Source organism: Myotis yumanensis, unplaced genomic scaffold (assembly GCF_028538775.1).
Source record: "Myotis yumanensis isolate MYYU_CA2020_CCGP unplaced genomic scaffold, mMyoYum1.0.hap1 SCAF_3, whole genome shotgun sequence".
Taxonomy (NCBI): Eukaryota; Metazoa; Chordata; class Mammalia; order Chiroptera; family Vespertilionidae; genus Myotis; species Myotis yumanensis.
Genome location: NW_027223754.1, coordinates 115,565,983 through 115,579,970, shown reverse-complemented (window position 1 = coordinate 115,579,970; position 13,988 = coordinate 115,565,983). Strand labels below are relative to the sequence as shown.

General features: G+C 51.5%; 1 protein-coding gene across 1 annotated transcript; it reads left to right on the top strand.

The window, feature by feature from the left end:
• Window positions 1-7,547: 7,547 nt before the first annotated feature.
• On the top strand, window positions 7,548-13,061 carry PDX1 (pancreatic and duodenal homeobox 1). Its single transcript, XM_070407543.1, has 2 exons — window positions 7,548-8,026; window positions 11,303-13,061. The coding sequence occupies exons 1-2, from the start codon at window positions 7,624-7,626 to the stop codon at window positions 11,746-11,748; spliced, it is 849 nt and encodes a 282-aa protein (XP_070263644.1). The 5' UTR covers window positions 7,548-7,623; the 3' UTR covers window positions 11,749-13,061.
• The last annotated feature ends 927 nt before the right edge of the window (window positions 13,062-13,988 follow it).

The following is a 13,988-nucleotide window of genomic DNA, read 5'->3' as shown; positions in this document are numbered from 1 at the left end:
GAAGAAAGAAAGAAAGGAAGAAAGGAAGGAAGGAAGGAAGGAAGGAAGGAAGGAAGGAAGGAAGGAAGGAAGAGAGAGAGAGAGAGAGAGAGAGAGAGAGAGAGAGAGAGAGAGAGAGAGAGAAAGAAAGAAAGAAAGAAAGAAAGAAAGAAAGAAAGAAAGAAAGAAAGAAAGAAAGAAAGAGTAAAATCAACAGCTCTGGCTGGTGTGGCTCAGTTCGTTGGGCATCCTCCAGTGCATCAAATTCCCGGCCAGGCTGCATGTTCAATCCCCAGTCAGGGGTATGTGGGAGGCAGCTAATCAATGCTTCTTTCTCATATCAATGTTTTTCTCTTTCTCTCTCCTTCTCCCTTCCTTTCTCTCTAAAAATCAATTTTTTTTTAATCAACAAGTAACAAATGCTGGCAAGATGTGAGATTGAAAATTGGTGGGATTGTAAATTGATGCAGCCACTATGGAAAACAGTATGGAAAGGTCTCAAAAAATTAAAAATAGAACTACCATATGACCCAAGGATTCTATCTCTGGGTATCTATCAGAAGAAACCTAAAACATTAATTTAAAAAAGACATATGCACCCCATGTTCATTGAAGCATTATCTACAATAACCAAAATATAAAAGAAGATGTGGTACATATATACAATGAAATATTACTCAGCAATAAAAAAAGAATAAAATCTTACCATTTACAACAACATGGATGGACCTAGAGGGTATCATGCTAAGTAAATTAAGTCAGACAGAGAAAGACAAATACCATATATTTTCATTACATGTGAAATCTAAAAAAACAAACAAACAAAGCAGAAATAGACCCATAAATATAGAGAACAAGCTGTTGGTTGCCAAAAAGGAGGGATGGGGGATGGATAGAGAGGAAAAAAAATGATGTTTTCTGCACTGACTTAAGCATTTTTCCATACATTTCCTCATTTAAATCTCACAAACTTTTTTTAATATACTTTTTATTATTGATAGTATTACCGATATCTAACATTTCCCCCCTCTTTACCACCCTCCTCCCAACCCCTACCCACCCACCCCCATGTCTTCACTACCCTATTGCCTGTATCTATGGGCTATGCCTATAAGTATATGAGTTATTTGGTTTATTCACAACAACCTTATGACATAGAATCATATTTTTATTTGAATACCCATGCTTCATGTTTATTCTTTAAGACTATCAATGAGTCTTCACATATCAAATAAATTATAATTTCATTGTTTATTTTTTATTGTTATTGTTGTTGTTCTCAATTTGTAATGTGCATAAGAATGACCTAGGGTTTGCTTAAATGCATATTTAAATGCATAATTCCCAGGTCCCACCACACCCCACATAGAGTCATTCAGTAGGTATGGAATTAGGCTCAGAAATTTGCATTTTATAAGAATACCAGTGATTTTTTTATTGTGGTAAAATTGGTATACAGGATTGTACATTTCAGGTATACAACATTATAATTCAATATTTGTCTATACTATGTAGTGTTCACCACAAGCATCCCAATGATCTTGATACACATGGTCCAACAATCACACTTCCAGAAACTCTACTCCAGGTTATTTCATTGATAGTAGAAGTCTGTACCTTTGTGACATTTGCCTATAAAGGTAAATGTGTTTTAATGTGTAATTGGAGAAAATACACAAAATAAATGTATTCAAATTCCGTTTCTGTCAGCACAACAATATACTGCTAAGAGATCTCTGCCATAGGAAGAATTACAAATAGGAAAATTCACTGAAGTTGACACCACAGTCAAACAATGAGCCTTTACTTAAGTCACTGCAAAAAAGGGAATGGATCCATGCTAGGAAGTCCAGAGTGAGGGCCTTCAGTGGTGCCCTTCTGAGTTTGGATCTAACTCTCCCACTTTAATTCCCACAGATTTCTAATTTTAACACTTTTCTATGGGTCTTGGATATAGGGACACACAGAGGAATCACTTTGAAGAAGGTGTTTCTGCATCTTCACAAGGAAAACCAGGGTTGCACATGACCACCTTCCCAACCTGGAGAAAGCAGGAATGGAGCAGGATTCCATCCTGCTCCAACCCAGACACTAGACAGCCGTGGGCAAACTACGGCCCTCGGGCCGAATCCGGCCCGTTTGAAATGAATAAAACTAAAAAAAAAAAAAAAGACCGTACCCTTTTATGTAATGATGTTTACTTTGAATTTATATTAGTTCACACAAACACTCCATCCATGCTTTTGTTCCGGCCCTCAGGTCCAGTTTAAGAACCCATTGTGGCCCTTGAGTCAAAAAGTTTGCCCACCCTTGCACTAGAATCATTCCCTTCTCTTCTGAACTATTTGAGGGTTTCTTTGGGTTTATGACAATAGCTTCCTCTTCAACCACGGGAGTGGAAGAACCATAGAAAATGCAGTGGGAGTGGCCTCTGGCTATAAGACACAGCTCAGATGCTGGATTCCACACCTACTAGGATAGCTAATCCCGTGGGGATGTGATTAGTTCACCCTTCAAGCCTTTTTCTCCGGCTTTCCGAGCTGTAGAAAAGGAGAAGCCCCTGCACCTGTTTCTCTGTGGTGTGTGGAGGGCTGGCTTCAGAGAATGCCGTCCAGCTCTCCCAGCCCCTGCCTCTTTAAACACTTTGGGGGCATATTTCCCTAAAACACATGGATATCGCAACCCCATGCCCTTGTATGCAAGGATGACCAACAATTAAATGCTTGTAGATGCATTGAAAACAATGCCGTGGGAGAAAGGAAGAGATGGCCATTTATTGAGTGCCTACGGAGTGCCAGGAACATGAGACATTTTATCTCACTGAATTCTCAAAAAAAACAACATTTTTAAAATGTCTTGACTACCCACTACAGTGATAGTATAATCTCACATTCAAGAAAATGAATCCTAAGACCTCAGCTGGGATCTAGGCTCTGCCATTTGTTAGCTGTGTGATTCTGGGCAAATTACATTTCTGTGCCTATTTCCTCCACAGCAAAGTGGAAATAAGTATCTACCTCACAGCATTTCAATGAGGATTAACATATGTAAAATGCTTGGAACAAAGCCTGGCTCCATGTGTGCGTTGCTATTACTGTATGCAGTGGATCTACCTTATAGGCAGTATATTGTGTCCACTTTACAAATAAGGACAGGGAAGCTTATTGAACTGATATAACTTGTCAGGGGACTCACAGCTTGTGCAGGACAAAGAGAGATTTGGAAGAGGGCTATATACAGTTCCCAAGAGCTTCCCATCACCCACCAAAGCCAAAACATATTTTTACTACTGGGTTTCTGTCCCTCAAAGAGATTGCAGACAGTCACACAGGAAGGGCTGTGTAAGTGTCTCATCGGAAACAGTACGGAAGCCCTGGCTGGTGTGGCTCAGTTGGTTGGGTGTCATTCCCTGCCGGTTGGATTTCCTGTCAGGACAAATGCACAGGTTGCAGACTGGATCCCAAGATAGGGGTGTGCAAGAGGCAGCAGATCGCTCTCACATGGATGTTTCTCTCTCCCTCTCCCTTCCTCTCTCTAAAAATCAATTTTTAAAAATAAAATAAATATATTATTGAAAATATTCATCCTTCAACTAATAAACCCTGTGGAAGACAGGATGGCTTAGGAAGGCAGCTGGGTCAAGTCTTCTTTGGGCTTAGGCAGGAACCTGAAGGTAAGAAATGGTTCCCTGGAAAACAAAGGATTAGTCACAGGAAATGGTGATGGGAGGAGGGTGGAAGGCAAAGAAGGGAATTTTGATGGAAGCTAGGAGTTTACCCAGGACTAAGACCAGGAGGGAAACGATAAAGGCTGGGATTTCTGGAGGCTGCGTATCTGGATGGTGGAGCTCAGATAGGAGCCTGAGTAAGGAAGGGATGAGTCCAGAAGGGCAAGGATGGGCCATAGTGACTCCAGACAAGGGACAAGCAGGGGGCTTTTTAGACCCTTTGGAGTCTTTACTTCCTTTCACACTTTCCTTTCAGCTGCAAAGTAAACTGGGAGCCTCAGAGGATGGAACAAAAAGAAGACGAAGGGGCTGGTAGTCTAGGAGTCACGCTCCTGAGAGAAGTGAGTAAACAGCGCACAGCCCTGGGGCGTGGGAGCCTCCCTTGTGCTGTGTGCTCTGGATAGAGAAAGCCAATGAGGTAGAGAGCAAGACAAGTGCCCACGTAAATTAGATTTTTAGGCTGCATTTATCTACATAACAGGGGGTGAGGGGGGATAGAGGAGGGTGGCTGAATTTTCTGGAAACTGATTTCCACTTAGTTTTGCTGGATTGTTTTGCCCTAGAAGTCAACGGAGAGCCTTACTAGGTCCTTTTTCCTGAACGAGATAGGTTTGTCCCAGACTCTGAGGAAACCCCACAGCAGGAGGAGGAAAGGGTCATTGGCCCTGGGGAATAAAAGCGGCCTAAGTGCCCACTGAAGGAAAGGCTAGCTGCCAAAATTCAAGGGAAATTGTGGGAATATTCGCATTGCACACATCACATCTTTCGCTTTAGTGTTTCAACTCAGGATAGAATCGAATTTGTATTTTAACAGCAAATTAATTATAAAAACAAATATGCTCTAATAAATTAAATTCCTTATGAACATATCCTTGGAGTTAAGGTTCATCTGGTGGTTTTTTGTTTGTTTTTTTCCTTTAACATGCGATAGGATGGCTTAAAAAATCTTAACACCAAGGCAAATTCAGCCCTTGGCATGCTTGTGGGGGCGCAGAAGACTCGAACAAGGTGACCAGTGTCCTCCAGGCGGAACCGCACGCGGTAAGGACTTGAAGAGGGAAGAGGGTAGAGGAGGACCTCCAATATCAGCGAGGGCTATCAGGACGTTCTACTAATAAACGACTTTTTCGCTGTCCACACTATAATTGGTTTACAGCCTTTCTTGTTTATTTATCCATAAGAGCTGCTGTTAAATGGCTCGGGAAGGCCGCGCTCGGCTAATGGCTCCGTGACGCTCTGGGCCAGTGGGAGGTGAAAGGGGCGCAGGCGTCATCGGGGATGCGGAGCGGAAACGCATTCACCTGTAATGGACTTGGCGATTTTATGATACCAGGAGCTACACGCGCAGGAGACATTAACACGGACCTTGCTTAGCGGAGGGCCCTAGGGCTGAGGTTTTTCTGTATAAATGTAGGTTATATTAGTAATTAGCCAACCCAACATAGTCAGCTTTGTCCCACCTGAGACTAACACTAATGGCTGTTTGACCTTGGCTGCCTGGCTCACTTCTCTCGGCAGCAAGCAGCAAGACAGGCCGTGTGCGGGGAGAACGTGCCCCTTCAGCACCCGGCTGCCGGCGCGTGGCCCTCCTGCGCGGTGAGTGGGTTTGCTTTCTGCTGAGCGCCTCTTCTCTTTCCGCAGGACCGAGCAAAAACAGTAAATGGGAGCAAATGAAGCAAAGAAATGGAGACCAATTTACAGAAACGTGCAATTAGCGAGAAGTGCAGAGTAAACACTCTGGGTCGAGGGTGGCAGCGGAGGCCGACAGCAAGAGAGGGGGCTGCCGACCGCCGGAGGGGGGAGGGGCGTGTTGCCGAGGGAGGGGGTGGGACGAGGAGACCGGAGAAGGGGAGGGGAAAGTGGCCGATCTTTGTCCCGAGCGGAGCTGGCCGCCGCCGGCTCATAACCGCGTCGCCAAGTCGACCCACCGTGACTTGGCAGATTATCTCCGAGGGTCAACACGCCGCGGCCAGGCAACCCCCTCCGGCCCTGCGCTCCTGATCGAAGTAGCCACTCGCGGCTCGGTGATTGGTGATAGCGGCGGGTTCTCCTCGTTCTCTGACTCCAGGAACAATGAACTCTTTGACTCGGGGGGCCTGCGGAGATTAGGTGCGCAGGTCCCACAGCTTTTCAATCCCTGCCCCCCGCCCCCAGCAGGTGGTCCTTTTCCCTAAAGAAATCCCTGAACTCCCCACCGCCCATCCCGGGCGTCCTGGTAGCTACGCGAATTCCCAGACTCGCGCGGACCACTCGATACAGAGCACACGCCAGTTCTGAGATGACACCAGCATCTAAAAGGTCTCTGCAGAGAAGTCAAATCCCACCTTGGTTTTTGCTTAGTGCACTCTGTCCGTGTGCATTTGAAACAAATATGTCTACCCTGGCCGGCGTGCTGGCTCGGTTGATTGGAGCGTCCGCCTGTAACCAAAGGGGTCGCGGTTCCATCCCCGTCGGGGCACCGCACGAGCCAGAAGATCTCTCTCTCTCTCCCCCCCCCCTCCTTCCTCTCTCGACAATCAGTTTTTAAAAAACTGTAAAACAAATATTTTTCACAGGAAAAATGTATTAAAATATACTTGTTAAAGGACTGGGTGAGTTAGCACGTGAGGAAGGTCACATGGCAGTAATTTTTCTCTTGCTGGGTCTTTGTGCTTCACGCTCCCTCTTGCCTAAGCTTTTCTGCAAAGGTGTCTAGTTTTTCTAAAACCCCACGTTGTGGTTCCAGGAATGTGTTCATTTCGGCAGGACCCAGTCTGAGGCCGCCCAGGACCCACCCTCAGGGCAAAATGATCAGAGGCGGCGGTCAGCAGGGGGTGGGTGCCACGAGAGCGGGAGAGAGATAGTCCGCACCTTCGGGCCGGGCGGAAAAAGGCGTCTCTATTTAAGTCAGGACCTCAGAGTGCCCAGAAGCTACCCAACCCATGGAAGCGGAAAGCTGTCGTTGTCATAAAAACGCTTTTATTTCTTTTGTAAACACTGCCCATATCTCCTGGTGCTGTGTCCAGCTGACGGACTCCGCGGCCCGGCCCGGATCATCCGGATCCGTGGAGAGCCGTCAAGGGTCTGGAAACTCCGGGCCAACCCCCTGCTCCCGCCTCCCAGCCACAAGAGGGGACGCTACTTCTTGCCCCTGCCACGTTAAGAAACCATTCTGAGTTGACGAAATGAGCCCCAATTTATCAAAATCAAAATTAACAATGCCTAATTATTTTTTAAATTAAAAAGCCACCGTGAATGCTTCAGAAGTTAATTTATTCTTCAGAAGTTCCACAGCACAGCCACAGGTAAAAACATACAACGAATGCTGGATCTGTGTGTGCTAGCTCCTGGAACCCTTGGTGGCTGCGTGCAAAACGCGGAGACAAAATAGAACGAGCTGCGTCCGTCCGACCTTTAGAGCTGGGATCTGTAAGCTTTTTGACCATATCCCCGAACAAGTTTAAGTGTACAACCTCATCATGTAGAAATATATTTACTAATATATTATGTGCATTATCGAACATACAAGGAAAATAGATCGTTTAAAATCTGATGGAACTGCTTCTATAACTGAAGAGACTTCTAAGATTTTCATGCGCGCCCCACTTTGGAGAGAGCTGCCAATTGCGCTGCAGGTGTGTGCAGTACACGCAGCTGAGAGAGAAAATCGAAACAACGGCGGGGCTCGCGGGGACCTGGGCCTCGCTTCTTAAGGCAGTCAGGCCGGCCAATAATGGCCCCAGGCCGAGCCACGTGGGCCACAGCGGAGCCTATGGCGGGGCAGCCGGCCAGCGAGTCCCCGCCAGCAGCGGGTTCTCTCTGAGAGCAGAGCGAAGCTGTCAAAAAGAGTAGGGGTGGCGCCGGGAGTGGGAGAGCTGCGCAGCTCCGAGTCCCGGCTCCAGGTCCCCACTCTGGGTCCCCAAGCCCGGGTGGCAGCCATGAACGGCGAAGAGCAATACTACGCGGCCACGCACCTTTACAAGGACACATGCGCGTTCCAGCGGGGCCCGGCGCCCGAGTTCAGCGCCAGCCCCCCGGCGTGCCTGTACATGGGCCGCCAGCCCCCGCCGCCACCGCCTCCGTTCCCCGGCGCCCTGGGCGCGCTGGAGCAGGGCAGCCCGCCAGACATCTCCCCGTACGAGGTGCCCCCCCTCGCGGAGGACCCCACGGTGGCACACCTCCACCACCATCTCCCTGCTCAGCTCGCGCTCCCCCACCCGCCCTCCGGGCCTTTCCCGGATACAGCCGTGCCTGGCGCCCTGGAGGAGCCCAGCCGCGTCCAGCTGCCTTTCCCATGGATGAAGTCTACCAAGGCTCACGCGTGGAAAGGCCAGTGGGCAGGTAAGCCTGGACCCGGCCCCTCTGTCCTCACCCTCTCTCGCCCGGCTGCCCCTACCTCCGATCACTCCGCAGGACCTCTCCCAGCTCCTGTTCCGGCCCCTACGGATAAGCCGGGGTCGGAGTAAAGTACACAGGGAGCAATGAGGCCATACCGCACGGACGCGCTTTTCTAGTCCTATTTGGAGCGTCTTTGCTTCTAAGCTCTCCTACTGGGAGCTTAAATTACCCCCCGCCCCCTGTACACTGAACTCCGGGAGCCCAGTGCGCCCAGCGCCGCTCCCAGACAGCCTACGCCTGGCCGAACGCAAAGCTGAGGATCCGCCCGCCCCGGACTCCCGGGAGTTCGCGTGCAGGAAGCCGAGCCGGGTGGGGGTACCTGAGCCGCAGGAGCGCGCCTTCGGGTCTCGGGCCGCTCGCGCCCTGAGCCTGCGGGCCTCACCGCAGCGCGGCGGCAGCCTCGGGCGCCCGGGAGAGGCAGGGAAGCAGCGATGTCCAGAGGCCGGCCTTGCGGGGAGGCTGCAGGCAGGGGTCGAGGCCAGGCGGGGGCTCACCGCAAGGCCGAGGACGCCGCTCCCCTAGGAGCCAGGCAGCTGGGCCAGGCGCCTGCGATGCTAAGTTCACTTTTGACCAAACAGAAGCGTGTGAAGGGGTCTCCCGCGCTGCTTCCCGGAGGTCCGTTTGAGGAAGGAGATGCTCTTTCCGCACAGCCAGGCAGGCACAGGGAGCCCTGGGAGCAGGGCCCGGGCCGCGGCGGTAGCAGAAAGTCTCCCTGGAGCCGGAGGCTAAGAGCCGAGCAGCCCGGGCTCCTTCCCCGCCCCGACCTGCCGAGATTTCCGGCGCGGCCTGTGCCGCCCCCGCCACACAATGTTATCGTGTCGCAGCCACTTCTGGTCACACCTGCACTGCAAATAGTTGACTTTTCTTTCCTCCCAACTCACGAGAGTAGGGGGAGAGACTCAGCTGGCGCCCCTCCCCCATCCCGGAGTCTGGCCGGCCCTACCTGACCCTGACCCTGGCCAGCCAAGCAGGGCTTTGGGGGGTCCGGGCTCGCCCGGGGTCCTCGGGGCTCGCCTCTCCTAGTTCACTTTTTCTCGAAAGCTGAGTGTGAGGCCGGGGCGGGTCCTGAGGCAGGACAGGGCCCCCACTCAGCCGAAACCTTCCCACCTCCGGCGAAACCGCCGCTTCTGCACACACTTCCCCTGCGGCCGGGCCAGGGGCCGGAGTCTCTGGGAGGCAGGAGGGCCGCGTCCTTCTATGGGGGGGACGTGGGGGGTCTCAGTCCGTAGTCTCCTGCGGGAGCTGTGCTCCCTCCAGGGCTCCCTTCCCGAAGGGCGCTGGGAACACAGTTTCTGGCCTTCCCCGCGCTCCCGGCGGCTTCCTCCGGAAAGGGAGAGGGAGGCCCTGAGGTGGGCCACATCCCTTCCCTCCTCCCGCAGGAGTGTCCCCCTCGCTCTGATGCAGCTTGGGCTCCAGGGGCCCAAGAAGCCAGAAAGTAAAACCCGAAGGAAAATCGGCAGCCTTGTCGGGGCAGCGAGGGACCGGGAAGGTGGCATCCCCAGGCTGGAGCTTCGGGGCTGGCGGGGCCTCTGCCTTCGCCCTCTGGCCCTTGGCAGGCTCAGCCTGCTGGGAAGGGGCCCGGACCCCGCTTTCCTGGAAGCTGCCTGGGGAGGGGGTCCTTCCAGGGGGTCCTTTCAAAGGAGCCAAACTTCCAGGGTCTGTGAACCCGCCTGCCCACTCCGCGTGGGGTTCCACGCCCCTGGGAGGGCAGGATGACCGAAGGGCTTTTATTCGTAACACAGATATGAATACTAACAACAGGAACTTCCGAAGAACTTGACCTAAAAAGTGAACTGTCTCAGCCTCACTGGCCAGCTTTCCTGTTGCCATTTCCCACTAACAACACAACAGCCTCCACCTCCACCTCCATCTCCTGCCAGCTCTCCTAGCGTCTGCCTCCTGGGGTAGCGCCCAGCACAGCCTTCACAGCGCCTCTGGCAGAAGGGGCCCTGGAGGGTGTGGGTGGAATGTGAGACCCCGGAGGGCCTTTTTAATGCTTTAAATGTTCCTCCACGCTCCCTCCTAGGCCAAGGAAGGCTTGGGAGTGCAAGACCCAGAGATGCCCTGAGGCGAGCAAGCGTCCTTCGCTGACTCAGGCCGAGCCTCCGCCCTGGCTGCTGGGAGCCAACTAGCCCGGGGGAAACCCGGCAGGTTCCATGGTGTCATTAACCCTCCTCCACAGACACGCACACCAGCCTTTCAGCTCCCTAAGGCCTAGCCAACAGTCACGGGAGAAACGTTTCATACTCTGCCCAAGGACAGAGTTAGGCCTCTTCCCAGCGTTTCGGTGGAACTTGCCCCAACAGAGTCCACAGCCTCGCGTGCAGGCAGGATCTCGAATAGAAAGGAAAAGCCCAGGACCTCGAGGAGCGAGGAGCGCGGCGGCAAACACCAGTTGTGAGCTAACCCACAGGGTCAGGCCGGACTGCTGCTTCTCACCGGCTTAGAACTGGGAGCCCTTGACGCCACCCCATCCCCTCCAGTCCCAAACAGGATTCAGTGCAGGCCTCTGCGCCCCCCTCAACCAGGATTTGGGGTCCAGACCTAGGCGGAGGCTGACAGCGACCTTCTTAGAGGCCCAAAATAGTTTCCCTTCTTTTCAAGGACAAGGGCCCAGCCGAAGTTAAAATGAGGACAATTACAGAAAATTTCCTGGCCCTCTCCACAGAGAACTGTGGTCAGATATAACAATATATGGATATATGGATATTGTTATATAAACTCAAGGTTTTTCAGATTTTTATTAGTCAAAGGTTTTTCAAACTGAGGGTTGCACCTGTTAGTGGGTAATGAAATCAATGTACTGGGTTGAGATCTTTCTTTGAAAAAATGAAATAGTAATCAATAGGAAAAATTAGATAGCATCGTATGTGGTAAAAGTTGGTTTTATGTCCTGAAAGTGTTTGTGTCAGTTATATATCTGTATGAACTAGGTAGTGGTCTGAAATGTGTTTTTCTTGTGGGTCATTGGCAGAAAGTTTTTTTTTTTTGGTTCTGTATTACAGTCATTTTATTGCCTTTGTAGGATCAAATTGGTTTAGAAATCTATTATGCACATTTCAATCAGCATCAATACATACACAAGTTAAGGGAACCCGTTCAAGAACCACTTGTTGAGAGAGCCCACCGCAGTGTCAGTAAGAGCCTTGGACCCCCCCCCCGCCCCCCCAGAAGGCAGCCAGGGTAGGGAAGCACACTCTCATGTCCTGTGTCCCGCAGGCAGCGCCTACTCCGCAGAACCCGAGGAGAACAAGCGGACGCGCACGGCCTACACTCGCGCGCAGCTGCTGGAGCTGGAGAAGGAGTTCCTGTTCAACAAGTACATCTCCCGGCCGCGCAGGGTAGAGCTGGCCGTCATGCTGAACTTGACCGAGAGACACATCAAGATCTGGTTCCAAAATCGCCGCATGAAGTGGAAAAAAGAGGAGGACAAGAAGCGCGGCTGCGGGACAGCCGCCGGGAGTGGCGGGGACACGGAGCCGGAGCAGGACTGCGCGGTGACCTCGGGCGAGGAGCTGCTGGCGCTGCCACCACCGCCGCCCCCCGGGGGAGCGGTGCCGCCGGCGGTTCCTGCAGCGGCCCGAGAAGGCCGGTTGCCCCCAGGCCTTAGTGCGTCGCCGCAGCCCTCCAGTGTCGCACCCCTGCGGCCGCAGGAACATCGGTGAGGAGTGGGGTCTCTTCCTTGTCAGTGGCATTGACCACTCACAGAGGAGGGAGCGGGCCTAGGGCCCGGGCGAGGACCACTGGCCGGGCGGTTTGCTGGGGCCGGAACTGCGGCCCACCCTGACGGGAGGGGAGAAGCGCTCCATGGGGCCGTGCCTGTGGGGGCCGATGGGGCAGCGCTGGCTGACCTTCCGGAAGAAGGGACAGGTTTCTGTAAATCTGAGGCCTCTTCTGGTGATACTGTTGAATCGGCCTCGGCGGCTGCCACTATTGCGCAGGTCCCAGCACTCCATAACCAAGCACCTCTTTAGAGAAACCAACTCTTCAAAAGGAAAAACTGTACTAATTGGAACCCTCTCCAACACATGGCAGGCAGCTAAATGGAAGCTATTATCTGCCCAGAAACAGAGCCATTTTGATTCAGGTTTCTGCCTTAACATGTTAGAAATAATTGAAAGGAGGTGTCAAAGACCCAGTGAAATAGATGGCCCCGAATAATCCAAGCCCCTTCTCCTTCTCTTCCTCCTCTTTTCTTTGGTAATCTGCTTAGCACAGCCACATGCCCAGCGCACATCCTTTCTTCAACCTGCAGCTCTTCCCTCTGAAGAAGGCATCTTGCAAGGGAAACTGGGTAGCAGCAGGGCTAGGGTATGGGGGCAGAGCAAGAGGCCCTGTATACCCCCTTGGTCCAACGCTTCAGAGAGAGCAGAGAGTGAGAGGCCTGGAGCGAGGAGTTTAGGGGAGAAAGATAGACCCACAGGTGAGCTTTCTATTTCGATGTGCGTTTAATTACTGGTCTCAGGGCAGGGAGGCTGTGTGGAAGGCAAGCATGGTGGCCTGACCCTCCTTGGAATCTAGTCACAAAGCCAGTGTGATTTCCACATCTTTAGAAATGATAAAAACGCATGTGGTTGAGGAGTTTGGGAAACTGGTTATTTTTATTTAATGTTGTAAAACTACCTAACAGTTTTTTAACAAATACGTCTATGGTTTCCAAGTCAGTTTTGGTTTGAGAGTCTGAGCCTTGCATGCAGGTGATGTTTGTGGAAAATGCTTAATAAATACGGATAACGTGGGAAAAGAAGAAAACTGATTCCATTGCTTTATATCCAACCTTCATTATGGTGTACTGATTCCATTTCATTTTAAGAATTAAAGCAGCATGTATCTTTTTGGTACTAACTAGGGAAGAACCCATACTTAAGAAACACCACAGTTGGGTTTGGGGTTGGGGACGTGTGTTAGCATGTGGATTCTCCGTTTTGTTTTGTTTTATTTTTAACTTAAGAGTCACTGCTCAAGATGGATTTTGTCAGTAAGATAGCCCGGAGGCCTGAGCGGGGAGTGTGGTTGGGTAGCTGCAGAACTGGTCAGAGCTTTGGCTGGGTCTCCTCTTTCTTCCCGAGGAGCTGGTCTGGGAGAGGCCTTTTCCTTTAGCTCACCTCAGAGTCCTGCTTGGGAGAGTCCCCACCCCTGGAGCCTGAGGGCCAGATGTGGTCCTGAGGACAACTGGCCTGGGCCTTCCTGCTCCACCTGCAGTTCTCACCTGTCTGAGCCCTCCCACCCTGGGGGACCCTAGGCTGGCTCCCAGGAGTGGCTCCCAGTATTCTCTTTCGCAAAAAGACACGGGACTTGTTTGTGTTAGTGGTTGGGTTTTGCTTTTATTTTTGTTTTGTTGTTATTGTTTCTGAGAGAAATCGAATCATTCACCCCTTGGTGGAAAAGAAAAGCGGTGGATCAGAAAGGGGAACTTTCTCATCAGTGATAGGCCTCACGGGGAGCCGGCCTTCAAACCGCAGCCTCCCCACCTCTCAGCCGACCCCCTGGACTCCGGAGTCCAGGAAGTGTGCCTTCGCACTTTGTGATACTGGCCCATGACCCCATGCAATTATGCAACTTCCCTGTGTCAGTCTCCTCATCTGTGAAGTGGAGGTGAATTGTTAAACCCGAGAGCTCATGTGAAGCGCTTGATTCAGTATCTGGAAAGTAGCTCTCCCTCCACAACGTCACTCTAGTTTTATGAACCTCATTGTTTTCGGGAGGGGGGAGGGATGCTGCTGCAGAGATTGTCCTGGTCTAATGCCACCGGAGGGGCCTTTCCTTTGACAAATCCCCACGCTATCGCTGTTGATGTGACCGTAGTTATAACCCCTGCTCTCAACTGCGCACTTCGTCCGAAATAACCTCCTTTGATTTCCCGCATGACCTTCCCCAGGTAAGAGATGTCTTCGTCCTACACTAG

Bases quoted from the DNA above. Each gene is read 5' to 3' on its own strand.
- PDX1 (XM_070407543.1), top strand. From the start codon at position 7,624: ATGAACGGCGAAGAGCAATACTACGCGGCCACGCACCTTTACAAGGAC. The intron at 8,027-11,302 runs GTAAGCCTGGAC...TGTGTCCCGCAG, and splicing joins GTGGAAAGGCCAGTGGGCAG to GCAGCGCCTACTCCGCAGAA.